This window comes from Amphiura filiformis, chromosome 13 (genome assembly GCF_039555335.1).
Source record: "Amphiura filiformis chromosome 13, Afil_fr2py, whole genome shotgun sequence".
Lineage (NCBI taxonomy): Eukaryota > Metazoa > Echinodermata > Ophiuroidea > Amphilepidida > Amphiuridae > Amphiura > Amphiura filiformis.
In genome coordinates, this window is record NC_092640.1 from 9,217,850 (window position 1) to 9,235,610 (window position 17,761).

At 36.7% G+C, this 17,761-nt stretch overlaps 2 protein-coding genes across 6 annotated transcripts in view; both read right to left on the bottom strand.

Moving 5' to 3' along the window:
- The window catches only part of LOC140167965 (uncharacterized), a 39,103-nt gene extending 33,019 nt beyond the window's left edge, over window positions 1-6,084 (bottom strand). For 4 of the 5 annotated variants that reach the window (XM_072191252.1, XM_072191251.1, XM_072191250.1 and 1 more), the window contains exons 1-3: window positions 5,973-6,084; window positions 4,946-5,189; window positions 2,410-2,549 (exon numbers count right to left, since the gene is read on the bottom strand). In XM_072191252.1, the coding sequence (XP_072047353.1) occupies window positions 2,410-2,549; window positions 4,946-5,189; window positions 5,973-6,035 (447 nt within the window). In that variant the 5' untranslated portion in view covers window positions 6,036-6,084. Of the gene's footprint in view, window positions 1-1,112; window positions 1,174-2,409; window positions 2,550-4,945; window positions 5,190-5,972 lie in introns of those variants that run through there. The other variant, XM_072191255.1, reaches the window with a different exon arrangement.
- A 24-nt stretch (window positions 6,085-6,108) lies between these two features.
- LOC140167966 (uncharacterized) overlaps window positions 6,109-17,761 on the bottom strand; it is a 63,314-nt gene continuing 51,661 nt past the window's right edge. The window contains exons 16-21 of the mRNA XM_072191256.1: window positions 16,427-16,501; window positions 14,627-14,923; window positions 13,567-13,668; window positions 7,603-7,716; window positions 6,747-6,842; window positions 6,109-6,333 (exon numbers count right to left, since the gene is read on the bottom strand). Of these exons, the coding sequence (XP_072047357.1) occupies window positions 6,109-6,333; window positions 6,747-6,842; window positions 7,603-7,716; window positions 13,567-13,668; window positions 14,627-14,923; window positions 16,427-16,501 (909 nt within the window). The remainder of the gene's footprint in view (window positions 6,334-6,746; window positions 6,843-7,602; window positions 7,717-13,566; window positions 13,669-14,626; window positions 14,924-16,426; window positions 16,502-17,761) is intronic.

The following is a 17,761-nucleotide window of genomic DNA, read 5'->3' on the forward strand; positions in this document are numbered from 1 at the left end:
CCATCCATAAATAATCACAGAGTATCATCTGTTTACAAAATAAGTGTTTATTTTCAGATTTCCAATTAACCATTATCAGTATAGCCAAATTGAGACCTTGCTAATAGTTATAAGGCGTGTTTCTATTGGGACCATTTACCGGTAAAAAGACAGTAAAGGGATTAATTCTGCACAATAGAAACTAACCTTCCCCGCAATTTACTGGTAAATAGTGGTGAGAGTTTACCGGTAACGTTTTCCTTCTTGAGGAAGGAAAATAGCGGGGACGCTTACCGGCGAACTCCAATAGAAACTCACTCCGTTCTGTAGAATGCGCATACAGGGAAGAAAACGGAAGTTGAGTCGCGAAATTGACCTCTGCATCGTCAATGAGCTAGCTTGTTTAATTACTATTTCGTTCGCAAAAAATCATAGGCCTAATCACATACAAATAATCGACTCACTTGCTAATAAAGAAAATGGCAGAACAATATTCATAATGTATTTATATACATAATTGATGCTAAATATTTAACATGAGCTGTGATTTATAATAAAAGCCATGAAATAATATATAAAACAAAAACAACAACATAACAACAACAACAGCGGATGAATCCAACTGTGCATCAGAAATAAATAGAAATCAACTCGGATCCGCGGTGGAGTGCTTCAGAAGATTAGAAAGATTTCATGATTATAATATTATTTCCATTCATTTCATTTTATTAGAAAAAGCATCGTGGCCCTAAGGCCAAATTGAGCAATTTTTACATTAATTAAAAGACATCAAAATATTACTAAATTACAAATACAAAATATATAAACAACAAATTTAAATTCAAATAATGCAAGATAAAAGATGAAAAATATTGCACATGTATAAAGCATAAATGGATATTGCTACATATTAAAACATCAGCATATGCAGGTGTGAGTCGGTTCCGGGAGTCGGTGTGGGTGGAAAAAGGGTACACAGGTGAAGGGTGCATGAGCGCACGCATGCAGATGCACACACAATGGCACGCCAGCACACATGGTCCCTTCATCTCTGAACACATACAACACCCAACCACCACAGAAAACAGCCACTCACACCTGAACAATATACTCACACACACACCCCCACATACCTAATTCACACCACAGCCACACCACACATATCACTGGGCTCAAACAAACTCCAAAATCACCTGGTGCTCCCTCATGCTCCCACTCACACGTACAAATAAAGAGATCATATATAAATTATATAAATAATGACACCTGCATATACATGTAATACATCAGAACTGTTTAAAAGCAAGTGCAAAAGGATAACTACTGATTCAATAAATTGATAAAATATGGTACTGGACTTATTAGCACACCCGGATTTTCTGACTGGAATTTTTGATATTGCACTTGAATTGCGGAGATTTCTACCATGGGCTTCAAACCTAGTGGGGGGAATGAGATGACTAGTATGAGCATTGGTTAAATGTTGTTATTATTCATTAAAACGAATATCAACTGAAATTAAACTGTAAAAGATCAAATTCTAAGACCTTTTTTTTTTTTGCGCGCAACAATACTGAATACTCACAGTTGATAACAAAGAACTGAGGGGGATTCCCCAGTGGCGTAATGTGATAAAAGAACGAATGACAACGCCTCAACAACGCTAATAAAAAAAAAATATTCTTCAGCCTTCTTTTCTCGAGTTTGCTACCTAATTTTTAGCCAAAAAATTAAGAAAATACTACAATACTAAAATCCACTATGCTTTGCAATTGACCCGAGGATTGACCCCAGTGCATGACCTTTCGCCGGCAAACTTTCGAGGTGTGTCAATCGACGCTGTACATCGAGTGTTTACCGGTAAACAACATGCAATGGAAACTGACCGTTTTCCGTCTTTCGCCGCTATTTGCCGGCAAACAGTTTTACCGGTAAAATGCAGGGGACTCAATAGAAACACGCTAATAGTCAGAAACAGGTATTTTGTCCTGTAGTTCCCTGGCAACCCAGTCTGCTTGTGGCTCACTCGCAAACATACACGACAGAAACCGGCTGTGAAGGAGCCTAATGCACGTAAACAACTTCCTTATAACATGTATAATAAAATCCGATTTTGAGTATAATAAAGAAAGTCATGCATATGCAAAATGAAGCAATTACCTATTGCTAACTTGGTAAAATGCATACTCGTAGCCCAATCTTGTACATCATAGCACCCAGTTTTGGTTTGTGGTTTCGAAATGTTGCAATTAAACATTATTTCTTCCAAATATGAAATGCTAAAACCCAAATTTAGAACAAACAATCATATATTTAGAAAGATATATAGCAAACTCTCCATGATAGAGATTGGACCCAAGACAAAGTACACCCAAATTAAATGTCAATTCAGAATTATCCCACCATGGTGGAAAAATGTATGATACTTACTAGTGTAGTGCAGCTATGTGTCCTATCCTTATCACAATCTCCTTTTGAACTTGCTTCTGAATCCAAAGATGCTGACAAATTTACAGATTCTTTCACAATATCATCCAGCTCAGATGTCTTCATTTTCTTACGTAATGTACCTACAAATTTTGAAACAGAAATTCACATGGATAATAGTATAAATTATGATGGTGCAAGACAGTGAATAGCTGGTCACAGCTACTGTGAGTAATTTTTAACAATATGTGCGACCCCTTGTTCGCAAAAAACAAACATGCACAATGATACCACTACCAGTAATTGGTTTTTACCAATTTCTGCCAATACAACCAATGAATGTGATTCCACGTCACAATGGGACAAATGTAGTTTTGTCCTCTATAAAGAAAACTATTGCACATTACAAAAGCATGAATAAGGGGTTCATTAACAGAATTGAGAGCATGATCATTTTTCCGGTATAAACAACAATCATATGCCCCCAATTCTAATAAGGAACCCTAGCTGTTCATGTTTTTCCCCCAATATTGGTGATGTCTTTCATCAAATAATAACAAAAAATAAGATGTAGCATTCTTAACAATGCAATTTCCAGTGGTTTTTTTTAATACCGAAATTGTCACGCTAAAGTAGCTGGGTATTAACGTTATTTAAGCGTGGCTCTCGACCAATCACATGTGCCGTTAGATTACGCATATGTATGAAAAAGCATTTCAACCAGGGTCTTAGCTAGCCACCCGTCTGGCCGTCTATAGATGGCCAGTTTGCTCCTGGGACGGGCAAAATTAATGCCTTTGACAGATTCTATATTATAAATTGTATTTTGAGAAGCTAATTGACCTTTTTAGTAGACCCAATTTGTAGGACAAGGCCATATCAGCACATATTTGAACTCTTTGAACCCCCAATGGGCTATAGACGTCTGGTAAATGTTTTAAAGGTCAAATTAGGACAGGCAATTTTATTCAAATGACGGGCAACCCACAATTTCTAGCTAAGACCCTGATTTCAACTAAATGTTTTTCAAGAAATATCCTCATCTATTATTACTATTGATGAAAAGCTAGGAAAAAACAAGGAATTAAGATGTCATAAGTGCATGTTGTGGTGATTTTCTCTTGAATGCAAGACGATGGTGTTGCACTCCCCAAGAAGTTAGCATGTTGTGGTGATCTTCTCTTGAATGCAAGGCGATGGTGTTGCACTCCCAAGAAGTTAGCATGTTGTGGTGATCTTCTCTTGAATGCAAGCGATGGTGTTGCACTCCCAAGAAGTTAGCATGTTGTGGTGATCTTCTCTTGGATGCAAGGCGATGGTGTTGCACTCCCCAAGTTAGCATGTTGTGGTGATCTTCTCTTGAATGCAAGGCGATGGTGTTGCACTCCCCAAGAAGTTAGTATGTTGTGGTGATATTCTCTTGAATGCAAGGCGATGGTGTTGCACTCCCCAAGAAGTTAGTATGTTGTGGTGATATTCTCTTGAATGCAAGGTGATGGTGTTGCACTCCCCAAGAAGTTAGCATGTTGTGGTGATCTTCTCTTGGATGCAAGGCGATGGTGTTGCACTCCCCAAGAGTTAGCATGTTGTGGTGATCTTCTCTTGAATGCAAGGCGATGGTGTTGCACTCCCCAAGAAGTTAGCATGTTGTGGTGATCTTCTCTTGAATGCAAGGCGATGGTGTTGCACTCCCCAAGAAGTTAGCATGTTGTGGTGATCTTCTCTTGGATGCAAGCGATGGTGTTGCACTCCCAAGAAGTTAGCATGTTGTGGTGATCTTCTCTTGGATGCAAGGTGATGGTGTTGCACTCCCCACGAAGTTAGCATGTTGTGGTGATCTTCTCTTGAATGCAAAGGCGATGGTGTTGCACTCCCCAAGAAGTTAGCATGTTGTGGTGATCTTCTCTTGGATGCAAGGCGATGGTGTTGCACTCCCAAGTTAGCATGTTATGGTGATCTTCTCTTGAATGCAAGGCGATGGTGTTGCACTCCCCAAGAAGTTAGCATGTTGTGGTGATCTTCTCTTGAATGCAAGGTGATGGTGTTGCACTCCCCAAGAAGTTAGCATGTTGTGGTGATCTTCTCTTGGATGCAAGGCGATGGTGTTGCACTCCCCAAGTTAGCATGTTGTGGTGATCTTCTCTTGAATGCAAGGCGATGGTGTTGCACTCCCCAAGAAGTTAGTATGTTGTGGTGATATTCTCTTGAATGCAAGGTGATGGTGTTGCACTCCCCAAGAAGTTAGCATGTTGTGGTGATCTTCTCTTGGATGCAAGGCGATGGTGTTGCACTCCCCAAGTTAGCATGTTGTGGTGATCTTCTCTTGAATGCAAAGGCGATGGTGTTGCACTCCCCAAGAAGTTAGCATGTTGTGGTGATCTTCTCTTGAATGCAAGGCGATGGTGTTGCATTCCCCAAGAAGTTAGCTGTGCAAAGCTGTTGTAAGTGCATGCACATGCATTATTAGAATATACTGTTTGAATAAATTGTGAAATTATTCATTAAAATGACAACACTGGATGATTAAGTGTTCATCTACCTGTTAACTGAAATGGTGTCTGCTCAGTTCCTTTCTTTTCTAATAAGTCCCTGGAGGAATATTCATTTTTGCATGAAGAGCAGATAATTTGCCAATCTCCTTGATTTAATCCAATGCACTGTTCTCCTCCTATACAGTTTTCACAACATCCATGGCCACAAGGCAGATACATAGGTTTACTTGCAACACTCTGACATCCTACACACAATTGATTACAGTCCCAGTCGGGAATTACATGCTCTGGCTGGAAAAACAAAGAAAATAAAGCAAAATAAAGGTTGTGTAAATTACAAACTAGTCTGGTGCTACAGCTACCGATATACGATCCAATTAGAACATTGTGATTTTATTTGGTTTCTGGATGCGCTCTGAGGTCATTTGCTGTTTTTTTTGCAAATACTCTAGACTTAAAGGCCCAAATTGGAAAACCTGATTTCCCAGGGAAAGATCAGACAGCAGGCTAGACCATATCCAGACGGTATAACATGAGTAGGTTTATTTCACCTTGGCACATGTCTTGCAAATATGGGCTAAGGCCATCTTAATTAAATCCTGTGTCTCAAAGCTTGTGAGAAATTGAAAACCTAATGCGGAATGGGGTGTTTTTTACCTGAGACCATAATACCTGGTCTCAGTTTTTTACTGTATTTTTTTTTCATTTTAATTTTTTTTATGTGTCAGTACAGGATTTCGGACAAACATTTTGTGCAAAAAATATCCAATGTTGCAAATGTTGGAATAGCAGACCAAAAAGTCACTGCTACAAACTATTATTCTTCTCTTTTATTATTTTTGTGTCCAAAGTTTGCGAAAAAATCGAAAACTTGAAATCAAATACGAATTTTGAGTTTTATTTTCGATTTTTTGTTAAAAAAAATAAACAGAGAAAAAAAATGAATGAGAGATAGCAGGAGAAAGAAAGAAAGAAAGAAAGACATAAAGGAAAAGAAAAGAAAAGAAAAGAAAAGAAAAGAAAAGAAAAGAAAAGAAAAGAAAAGAAAAGAAAAACACTTTAAATAATACTCACCAAATTCCAGTCTTCCCTTTCTTCATCTACAATACCGTCAATGACAGCATCTAAATTGGCCATGATGTTGCATGCACGATCATCGTACGAGTTGGCATCATCTACTTGACTATCCAGGTTTCGGTCATGTATCAAGTCAACAACACCCTTCTCTGAAATGGGTGTCTCTTAAATCGCATGTTGGGCATGTGAGATAAGACTTCATCACAACTGCTTTTAGGCAACCTTCACAAAAGCTGTGCGAGCAATGAAGCTTTCTCACAGGTTTTTTGAACCTTTCATGGCACAAACGGCAAGTAAGTGAATTACGTGTCACTTTGGTTAAATGAAGCACACGACCAGAGAAGGCTTCTTCATGAGTCTGCAAAAAATAACAGCATTTTTTTTCAGATTAAAAACCTTGGATTGCTAATTATTTTGTGCACCATATCTATGCAGTGCTGGGAGGGGGTGGTAGGGGCAAAGATAACAAAATCCAAGATGCTTAAATTTAGCATAGCATGTACTGAAATATATTTTATTAGGTTCACCAGTTTCATCACCATATGGATCAGGAGATGTGTTCATAAACTTTTCATTCAAAAAATGCACAATTTTTAAAAGCAAACAAAAAGTGGCACCCCCAATCAGCTCTTTAAGATGCAGGATGTCATTCTCTCCACCATGCTCCCAGCACCCAACCTATTATAGAGGGCAGAAGCATGTTTCAAAGAGATAGAAATGTGATTTTTATTCTACTCCTTTTACCCCCAAATGTTATATAAAAATGAATACCTTTCTTGGTGTTAACATTTCTTTTCTTGTTACATCCACACTTGAGTCTTCACTCTTCTGTTTAATAGCTTTTGCTGGCAGTACATCTTCAAATCCCTTAAATAGAAGTAGAGAAACATTAGGCTGTGAAAACCTGTAGTCATACACATAGATACAACAATCTTAAAAGTGGAAAGTATGGATGCTATGTATACTTTGTCCAATTGGGAGTTGAAAGTGACATAGGTGCAAAATTTGCTGGCTGCTGTATTGAATCGTGTGCTAACCTATTGCGCAGAGCATATATGCACACAACTACAAGGACGGTTTGCAGGCATGTAGGCATGCATGTACGACAACTGCTTCAAATCACTGATGCCACCTCGATGGGACAAACAGACTCAAGGCAAAGAAGAAGTAATATTTTGAATTTTTTAACATGCCAAAATATTGACAAGTGTAGGTTAGGCAGTGTCAGACCTCTGAATGTTGCTTTGAGGTAATGTTGCGCTTCATAAACCCCTTGTAAACATCTGACCTGATCAGGGGTAGCGCTAGGTTTTCAAACAAGGGGTCAAAAATTTCCAATTTTGTGAAATTATGGATCCAAAACAATAGAAATAAAGGGTTCAAATGACCCTTTAGCAAGCTCTACATTGTAATTTTGTGCGTCAAAAGCTAAAAGAATGCGCCCATGACCCCATGGCGCAAGTTAGCGCTACCCCTGGACCTGATGAAGCCTGAAATAATGACTCAAGACATGAGTCAGGTCTGAAGTCCTCCAACACTACATTCTATAAACGTTATCATTAGTTGATGTGTTAAAGTGGTAGTGTCAATTAATTAATTTCCTTCCACCCAAATTGTTCAATTATACCTTTGGTTCTGTTGCCTCTTCACCAAGTTTCTTTCTGCTAACACCCAATCTTGAGTCTTCACTCGAGTCTTCACTTGTATCATCTTCAGGATCAGTTATTAAACTTGTGGATTCCTTATGAAGAAAAATACATTACACCATCTTGTGTCTTTTTTCATTCATTCATTCATATTTTATATCCCTAACATATGTGACCCATCATATCAAAACCCAGTAGTTGTTATCAACTTGAATTACATGGTTCATAATTAAGGTGGCCACCACACAAAGGTGTGTAAATAACAGAGGTTTGTAAATACAAATGATATGCAAATAAGCTCATTCATATCATAAATATGCAAATAACATGACACAAAACTATACGGCACATCAGGCCACCATATATCCAATCCACATACCAAGTTTGATATAATATTGGATGGCTGAGCATGATACCATAACATATCGGATGAGTCATAAAAATATGGGACGAGCCAACGGCGAGTTCGATATTTGTATGACAAATCCGATATGTTATGGTATCATGCGAATAAGCCATCCAATATTATCATTATTAGGTTTTCTTAACTCCTAATAGCCCTGAAAACATAATAATGAAGTTGATCGGCCTTATGAAAATGTAGACAAAATATGCAAATCAGCTCATTAATATTCTTAGATAGGCAAAAAACATGATACAAAACTATACAGCACATCAGGCTACCAAATTCAATCACCAAAAGAAATTTGAAGTTGATCCATTATTGCATTTAAGCTGCAGAGGGGATAAATGAAAATGCAAGTAAAATATGCAAATCAGCTCATTAATATTCATAAATATGCAAATAACATGACACAAAACTTTACAGCACATCAGGCAACCATATCCAATCACCAAACCAAATTTGAAGTTGATCGGTTATTACGTTTAAGCTGCAGAGTGGATTAATGAAAATATAGGCAAAATGCAAATATGCTCATTAATATTCATAAATATGCAAATAACATGGCACTAACTATACAGCACATCAGGCCACCATATCCTATCACCACACCAAGTTTGATATAATATTGGATGGCTGAGCATGATACCATAACATATCGGATGAGTCATAAAAATATCGGACGAGCCAACGGCGAGTAATATTTGTATGACGAATCCGATATGTTATGGTATCATGCGAAATAAGCCATCCAATATTATCATTATTAGGTTTTCTTAACTCCTAATAATAACCCTGAAAACATAATAATGAAATTGATCGGTTATTGCGTTGGAGCTGCACAGTGGATAAATTAATTTGCTTCTGCCCGAACAGCAACAAAGAAAGAAACAAAGAAACATCCAGGCAACCATTTGGATGATAACATAAGCTCCACATATGTGTGGGTGTCAAAAATTCAATTTTAGATATCTAAATCAAGTTTCAAACCTACAATCTTAGAAATATTTGTTCGAACACTTTTAAGGCCATATTGGAAATGGTCCCCCTTCTACCCCCGTACAATGTTGGCATGCCCAATATGCTCATCTTCACCATATCTTCTCCCAACATTGTTTGGTGGGGAAAGGGGAGGGGGCATGCTTAAGATGAACGTTGAGACAACACTATTATAATTCTTATTTTCCAGTGACTCATATAGCGTGCGCACTATGCTAAGAAGAACATGGGAATTACAGTGGGTGTTCGAACACATTTTTTCCGGGATTGTCTACAAAATTGCTTAGCAAAATCATTTGATTTTAGTTTTTGGACAATAACTCTGCAGTTACGCCATCGATCTTAATGCAATTTGGCACACATGTCAGAAACATGATTTGCTATCATCTCACAGAATATGGAGGAAATCAATGAATATTTGGATAGCGGTCAGTTACCATAGATTTAATATAGCGTTTTGTACACACAAAATTAGGCCTTAATGGTTTATGTGCCATGTTAATTGCGCATATGTACATATTGTATAATAAATTAAGAGGAGGATTAAACAAAAATTTCAGCTAAAATAAAAATAAACATTACTCGTAAATTCAATGTTATTTATTTAAATGTCACACAGTACCACGGTATGATAAATGGGGGGGGGGGGGCATCGAGAACGAGGGATAGGGAGAGAGTGATAGGAAGTGAGAGATACGCACATTTATTGCTTTAAAATTAGTTTATAATAAAAACATTACTTGACCAACATTTAAAAAAACCCAGCCAAATGTGTGAAACTGTGTTCATTAAACATTTTAAATACAGCATGGTTAGGATGGTCAAATGGTAAAACGTAATGATTTACACACATAGACAAGCACGCATATCCATCGATTTACCATATAATAGAAAAGTAAATCCTATTCTTCTTTGTTTTGTGGTCAATCGTTCATACTGTGTGTTTTCAATGGGGAGATGAGCAACGATTTACCTTTACCATGAATAGGGTTTCACACTTTCAGTGTACATAATTATACCCACAGAAGAGACAACGTAAATCATGTTTTTAATGAACTTTGCCCATGTGAGATTGCATATAGGCCTAAAAAGAAAGGTTATTATCTATCATGCTCATAATGATCGGTGTTTCTTTAATCGGAAAACATCATTTTTGAATCGTTTATATTTTCTTTTATTCCAATCAAATATAATGACAATCTAGAAATAATACCAATCATTGAATGTGTCAGTTAAAATTGATTTATGTGTCTTATACATTTCGCATGTGTGTCTTTTAATGTGCAATTGGTCTTGAACTTGAAACATATTGACCAGCAAGTGACATGTGCACTTTTTATTACTTTTTATTCTTCCTTTTTTTTTTTTTAATTAATGGTTTTCTTTTTAGTTTGATTGTTCATTTTTTCTTCTTTTATTTCATTTTAGTATTTTCTTTGCTTTTTGGTTTTGGTTTCCTTTCTTTGTTTCTTTCATCTTTTTTTTTTTTTTGGGGGAGGTCTTTAATGATTTTTTTGGGGGTCTTAAATGATTTCTTTTTCTTTGTCTTTGCTTGAATTCTTTGAGGTATACTTTCGTGGGGTTGGGAATTACTGGTTTGGTAGGAGAAGTTTGGCAAAGCAATGGGCATAGGTTGGTAGATGTCGTTGCATTATTTTGCTATCTACTGCAGATAACATTTATGAATTTGCATCCCACATCCGTGTGATGTTTGCTTGACGGTGCCCTTAATTAGTGTCATAGCAAATATAACAAATAGTGAATGATTTTCCAAAAAGATTTTCAACTTTTTAACTATCCAAATTGCTATGTTTTAAAATGTTTGGGGCTACGTATATGGTATTATATCGTCTTATTCGACTTAACTTAGTCAAAATTTGATGAAAATATATGTTTAAAGTGACCGATCCCTGAAATATTTGTGAATGTAATGTAATATTGTTTATTCCCTATGTTCCTTAATATATATAAACTAACATGTGTAAGTTTCATTGCAATAGCTCTACTGGATCTGAAGTTGTGAACCCAAATGTGAAGTAGCAAACACTGATTTAGGAATTCCTCAGACAATCTTAGAAATATTTGTTCGAACACTTTTAAGGCCATATTGGAAATGGTCCCCCTTCTACCCCCGTACAATGTTGGCATGCCCAATATGCTCATCTTCACCATATCTTCTCCCAACATTGTTTGGTGGGGAAAGGGAGGGGCATGCTTAAGATGAACGTTGAGACAACACTATTATAATTCTTATTTTCCAGTGACTCATATAGCGTCGCGCACTATGCTAAGAAGAACATGGGAATTACAGTGGGTGTTCGAACACATTTTTCCGGGAGTGGCTACAAAATTGCTTAGCAAAATCATCTGATTTTATTTTTTGGACAATAACTCTGCAGTTACCCCATCGATCTTAATGCAATTTGGCACACATGTCAGAAACATGATTTGCTATCATCTCACAAAATATGGAGGAAATCAATGAATATTTGGATAGCGGTCAGTTACCATAGATTTAATATAGCGTTTTGTACACACAAAATTAGGCCTTAATGGTTTATGTGCCATGTTAATTGCGCATATGTACATATTGTATAATAAATTAAGAGGAGGGATTAAACAAAAAATTTCAGCTAAAAATAAAAATAAACATTACTCGTAAATTCAATGTTATTTATTTAAATGTCACACAGTACCACGGTATGATAAATGGGGGGGGGGGCATCGAGAACGAGGAATAGGGAGAGAGTGATAGGAAGTGAGAGATACGCACATTTATTGCTTTAAAATTAGTTTATAATAAAAACATTACTTGACCAACATTTAAAAAAAACCAGCCAAATGTGTGAAACTGTGTTCATTAAACATTTTAAATACAGCATGGTTAGGATGGTCAAATGGTAAAACGTAATGATTTACACATAGACAAGCACGCATATCCATCGATTTACCATATAATAGAAAAGTAAATCCTATTCTTCTTTGTTTTGTGGTCAATCGTTCATACTGTGTGTTTTCAATGGGGAGATGAGCAACGATTTACCTTTACCATGAATAGGGTTTCACACTTTCAGTGTACATAATTATACCCACAGAAGAGACAACGTAAATCATGTTTTTAATGAACTTTGCCCATGTGAGATTGCATATAGGCCTAAAAAGAAAGGTTATTATCTATCATGCTCATAATGATCGGTGTTTCTTTAATCGGAAAACATGATTTTTGAATCGTTTATATTTTCTTTTATTCCAATCAAATATAATGACAATCTAGAAATAATACCAATCATTGAATATGTCAGTTAAAATTGATTTATGGGTCTTATACATTTCGCATGTGTGTCTTTTAATGTGCAATTGGTCTTGAACTTGAAACATATTGACCAGCAAGTGACATGTGCACTTTTTATTACTTTTTATTCTTCCTTCTTTTTTTAATTAATGGTTTTCTTTTTAGTTTGATTGTTCGTTTTTTCTTCTTTTATTTCATTTTAGTATTTTCTTTGCTTTTTTGGTTTTGGTTTCCTTTCTTTGTTTCTTTCATCTTTTTTTTTGGGTCTTTAATGATTTTTTTGGGGGTCTTTAATGATTTCATTTTCTTTGATTTTGCTTGAATTCTTTGAGGTATACTTTCGTGGGGTCGGGAATTACTGGTTTGGAGGGAGAAGTTTGGCAAAGCAATGGGCATAGGTTGGTAGATGTCGTTGCATTATTTTGCTATCTACTGCAGATAACATTTATGAATTTGCATCCCACATCCGTGTGATGTTTGCTTGACGGTGCCCTTAGTGTCATAGCAAATATAACAAATAGTGAATGATTTTCCAAAAAGATTTTCAACTTTTTAACTATCCAAATTGCTATGTTTTAAAATGTTTGGGGCTACGTATATGGTATTATACGTCTTATTCGACTTAACTTAGTCAAAATTTGATGAAAATATATGTTTAAAGTGACCGATCCCTGAAATATTTGTGAATGTAATGTAATATTGTTTATTCCCTATGTTCCTTAATATATATAAACTAACATGTGTAAGTTTCATTGCAATAGCTCTACTGGATCTGAAGTTGTGAACCCAAATGTGAAGTAGCAAACACTGATTTAGGAATTCCTCAGAAATCGTAGAAATATTTGTTCGAACACTTTTAAGGCCATATTGGAAATGGTCCCCCTTCTACCCCGTACAATGTTGGCATGCCCAATATGCTCATCTTCACCATATCTTCTCCCAACATTGTTTGGTGGGGAAAGGTGAGGGGGCATGCTTAAGATGAACGTTGAGACAACACTATTATAATTCTTATTTTCCAGTACCTCATATAGCGTGCGCACTATGCTAAGAAGAACATGGGAATTACAGTGGGTGTTCGAACACATTTTTTCCGGGATTGTAGCTGAAATTATACTTTAAAATCATATCTCAGTTATTATCATATTCCAATTTTGAGAAAGACTTGCAAAAGTATAATTATAAGTTAATTTGTTTTCATATGTTTTGAAAATGACATAGGAAACAGAAACTATACAAAATATATCTCACCTCAATCTGTGTTGCTTCATTCTTTATTTCTTCTCTGCAAGCATCCAAACTTGAATCTGCACTTGTTCCATCTTTAGGATCAGTCATAAAGGCTGTGAATTCCTTTTGGGGAGAAAAAAAACATTCCATTATTTTTTACATAAACTTCACTTTATGCTGTAGGTGTACCAAAACCATGATACAATGATGTTTTTACTTCATTGTATGGTTGTGATTGTGAGTGGGGTGGTTTGCAAAATACAGTCAATCAGGCTGGGACACACATGTGGAAAATTAAGAAGTAAGAAATAGCACATAAGTAGGGACTTTGTGTGAAATCTATCTTACAGATATTCCAGCACAATATAGTGGTATATTAGCTCATGTACCCTAGTAAAATTCTCTGAGAGAACCCAGTTGATCTGAGGAAAAAAGGTGTTTGAAATAAGATAGAAAGCACACAACAAGGCGGTTCACCTTTGTTCCATAACCATTAAGGTATAGGACATTTTTTGTTTTTGCTATAGCCCCCGAATGAAATGTATTTAATTATGTTTGTACTCACTCAGGTAGCATTGTGTGTGAATTTTACATCCGAACTAAGTGTTATTCTTTTTTATGGGCATTTTAGTGTCTAAAATGGCCCAAAATGAGGGTTTTTCAATATTGCCGTCCATTTCTAATCGTCACCCCCATACACTTTACATGTAAAATAAAAAGGCTCATAAAAATTTAATAGCACCTAGTTCGGATGTAAAATTCACACAAAATGCTTTTTGAGTGATTACAAAGATAATTAAATACTTTTCATGCAGGGGCTATGTGGATTTTTTTTATTTTAATGTATTCTTTGTACAATGAAATTTCACAATAAAACGTCCATTGGAAACAAAGGTGGGTTCTCAAACCATGAGTCTGCAAAAACATATTTATAATTCTTCAAAAATATTCCCAACATTAAAAAATATCTGCACTCCCTGTCAGTTCCATGTGATCACAATTTACCTTAATTCACTCTTGAAATGACCCTCTAACTTATAGGTACAACAAAAATAACAATGTTGGTGGAAACTATAATTACCTTTATTGGTTTAATATTTTGTTTCTCCCATTTTTGAATGTGCCTGGCTTCTTCCACTTGCTGGAATAGAGGCTTGTTTGACATAAGCTCTGTGATGTCATCATCTGGAACAGCTGCCTTTTGCTTGCATATAGAACACTCAATATATTCCTTTTGTGAAGAGGTCCGCCACTGCGTTTCTAGGCAATTGCTACAAAAATTGTGACCACAGGGAAGAATCTGTGGTTTCTTGAATGAACAGTAGCATATTGCACAGCAAAGGGTGTGTTCATCGACAGCTACCATCAGATCATCTACCTGCAATAGGAAATATATTTAACAGTTTTGGATTTATGAATTAAGAGCTACTAAATAATTCTACATGATGCTGTATGCAACTTTAAACTATGAAATTTTGTCAATGAAAAAAGCACTGAAAAGCAAACCTCAACACTGAAATGACCAGAACAAAAGAAAGTCAACTCTGAAATTGTGTTTCAGAAGTATTTCAGTGTATTTTCAGTATTTTGATACTTGCTATAATAAGCAATGATTCAGATGATAATTTACATAACAATAGCACTGGCCAGCTCATTGCAGTGTGATTAAATCAATTTCAGTGGGATTAAAGAATCACCACTGCCACGGTTGTGAACAATTTCATTGTGATTTACCAAGAGGTCAATTCTTTTCAGTAGATTTTCAGTGTGATTTGCCCCAGGTTAAAGTTTTCAGAGATATTTCAGTGAAAATGAGCATTATTCTCATTTGCATAGCTGCATATATAACAAAGGGTTTGATTTCAGTGTGATTTTTCACACTGAATTTCTTTTCAGCATGTTTTCAGAGTTGAGGTAAATATCAGTGTGATTTTCATTGTCAAAATTTCATAGTGAAATAATTTGAGCACACAAAACTCTCCCACTGGATTAGTGAGACATGGTCGGGGAGGAAAATAATCATATTATTATAGTAGAAATTTCATTTTAATGAACACAGCTGCCAACAGTGTGACACTTGTCCATGTACACCGTGTGATGAATACAGGCCATGTGTGCGCAACACAGAAGTAAATCCAACCATGCCAACTCACTCGTACAGCTGTTGGCAACTGTTGATTCAAATGAAGAGACTGAGAGGCCAACTACATGAAGTAGAGTGACCACTACTTACTAATACTACCACCACAAAGGTTGAATTTGCGTGTTTTTGCATAAACACCCAGTGTTTCCCCCCAATACTCCCCTGCATATCATCCTCCAGATACCACTGCCAAGTGAAACATGTAGATCTGTCAATTATGTGGTGCATACATGTAAAGAAGTCCCTGCTAAATATTGTGGGCAGATATATTTGCAGTGTGTAAGAATTCAAAACTTAGAAAATCATGTGATATCAGCACCTGTCTATTCATGGTCCAACTGTGGATGTGATAATATATGATTTTCCACTATAATTTATTTCTACAGTTATCACAGAACCGGTGCAACTGGTCCCTGTGTGAGGGGTCAAGCTTTTGCCAGAAGTGTTAGAAAAAAGACAGGCCCTCATATGAAAATCACTGCAGGCCCGCCGATACGCTACCCAACGTGGCCGCAATTTTGTCACCAAAGTCAGTAAGATGAATTTAATGCTGACTTCAACATCAATCCATGACATTAATACCTGCTGTTGATTTGCTAATCTGAAGTCTTACAAAGTGTCGATCACCAATGTGAAATGTTTACATTTTTCCAAGATGATCGAGGGCCCGTAGATTTCAAACCCAAGAAAATATTTCTGCTTACTGCCAATACATGAATGTCAATTGATAATGCATACCTTGGCATCACCTGTCAAAAGCAGCAAGAATGGAAAGTTGTTATCTTTTGCCAGATCAAGCGATGTTTTCCCATCCTAGAGCACAATAAATGGGAAAAACATATGTTAAACAACTGGTCTTCATACACTCTTAAATACTGAGAACCAATTGTAATTATAATTTTTAATTATTTTCTACACTGTACGTGTAATTGTATATAGGCCTATTGTGTGATCTGGACCTCTTGGGAGATCAGTACTTATGTATTGAAAGAGCTTACCAGAATAAAGATAGATTGAATGAATGAATGAACAATTAGAGCAAACATTAGTAAAATGAGAACCATGCATTCTTCTTCCAATATTAAAGTACAGGCCTCTTAGAAGTTTTCACTCCTGAGTATAGTCGTACTGTGTGTGGTGCAAATTAAGGATGTGGGCGGAAACACGTCCTCTTCCAGTCTAGCGAAGCGACAGTGGACTACTAGCTCAGCCGGCTTTGGAAGGTCTCCAAAGACGGGGCAGATACGACTGAAGCTGGTAGTGTGTTCTACGGGCAAATGATGCTTGGGAAGAATGAGAACTGTATCCTGCACCCGGTGGGGTCACTCCCTGGAAGGGGGGACACATAGGACCGTTACCACAAGTACAAATTACCCCCTTTTGCAGTCGATTTCAAGGACAAATCATGAAATTTTACCCCCTTTTTTACTCTAAAACAAGGACAAAATGGTACTCTGAAACACCCCTATTTTTTAGATTCCGAGGACACATTTGCTATTTTGACCCTATTTCAACATTTCAAGAACGAGGATTTTATGAATAGTTTTTTTCATCACAAAATTCAAGTACATGTAGTACCCCTCACATATAAATTGGCTATTGCAAAATTTGGGGTGAGTACGAAGTAGGAAACCAAATTTATTGGCCAGCTATCCACGTGATCGGGAGAAAACAATAAGAACCCCCTTTTTTCAATTTCGTGGACATTTGTGCGATAAAACACCCCTATTTTCCAATTTCACAGACAATTTTGTCCACGGACAAGCCCTAAAAATGACCCCTTTTTCCGCGATTTTGGTAACGATCGTGCGGTCAGTATTGCAAGTTGAGTGACCCCACCGGGATCCTGCAGTGTTGTTGTCTAAACTGCAGGTGGTGGCCTCTGGTTGTGTTAGTGGCTGGAATGAAGTAGGGTGGACCACTAGGAATGGCGACTAGGCCGTGAACAATCCGGTATAACATGGTGACTTTGTTATGTGCTTGGCGTTCATTTAACGACTGCCATTGGAGATGACTGCCATTGATATAATGGATGGGCGCGTACTACATGCAGTGCTTTTGAATGCGTTCATT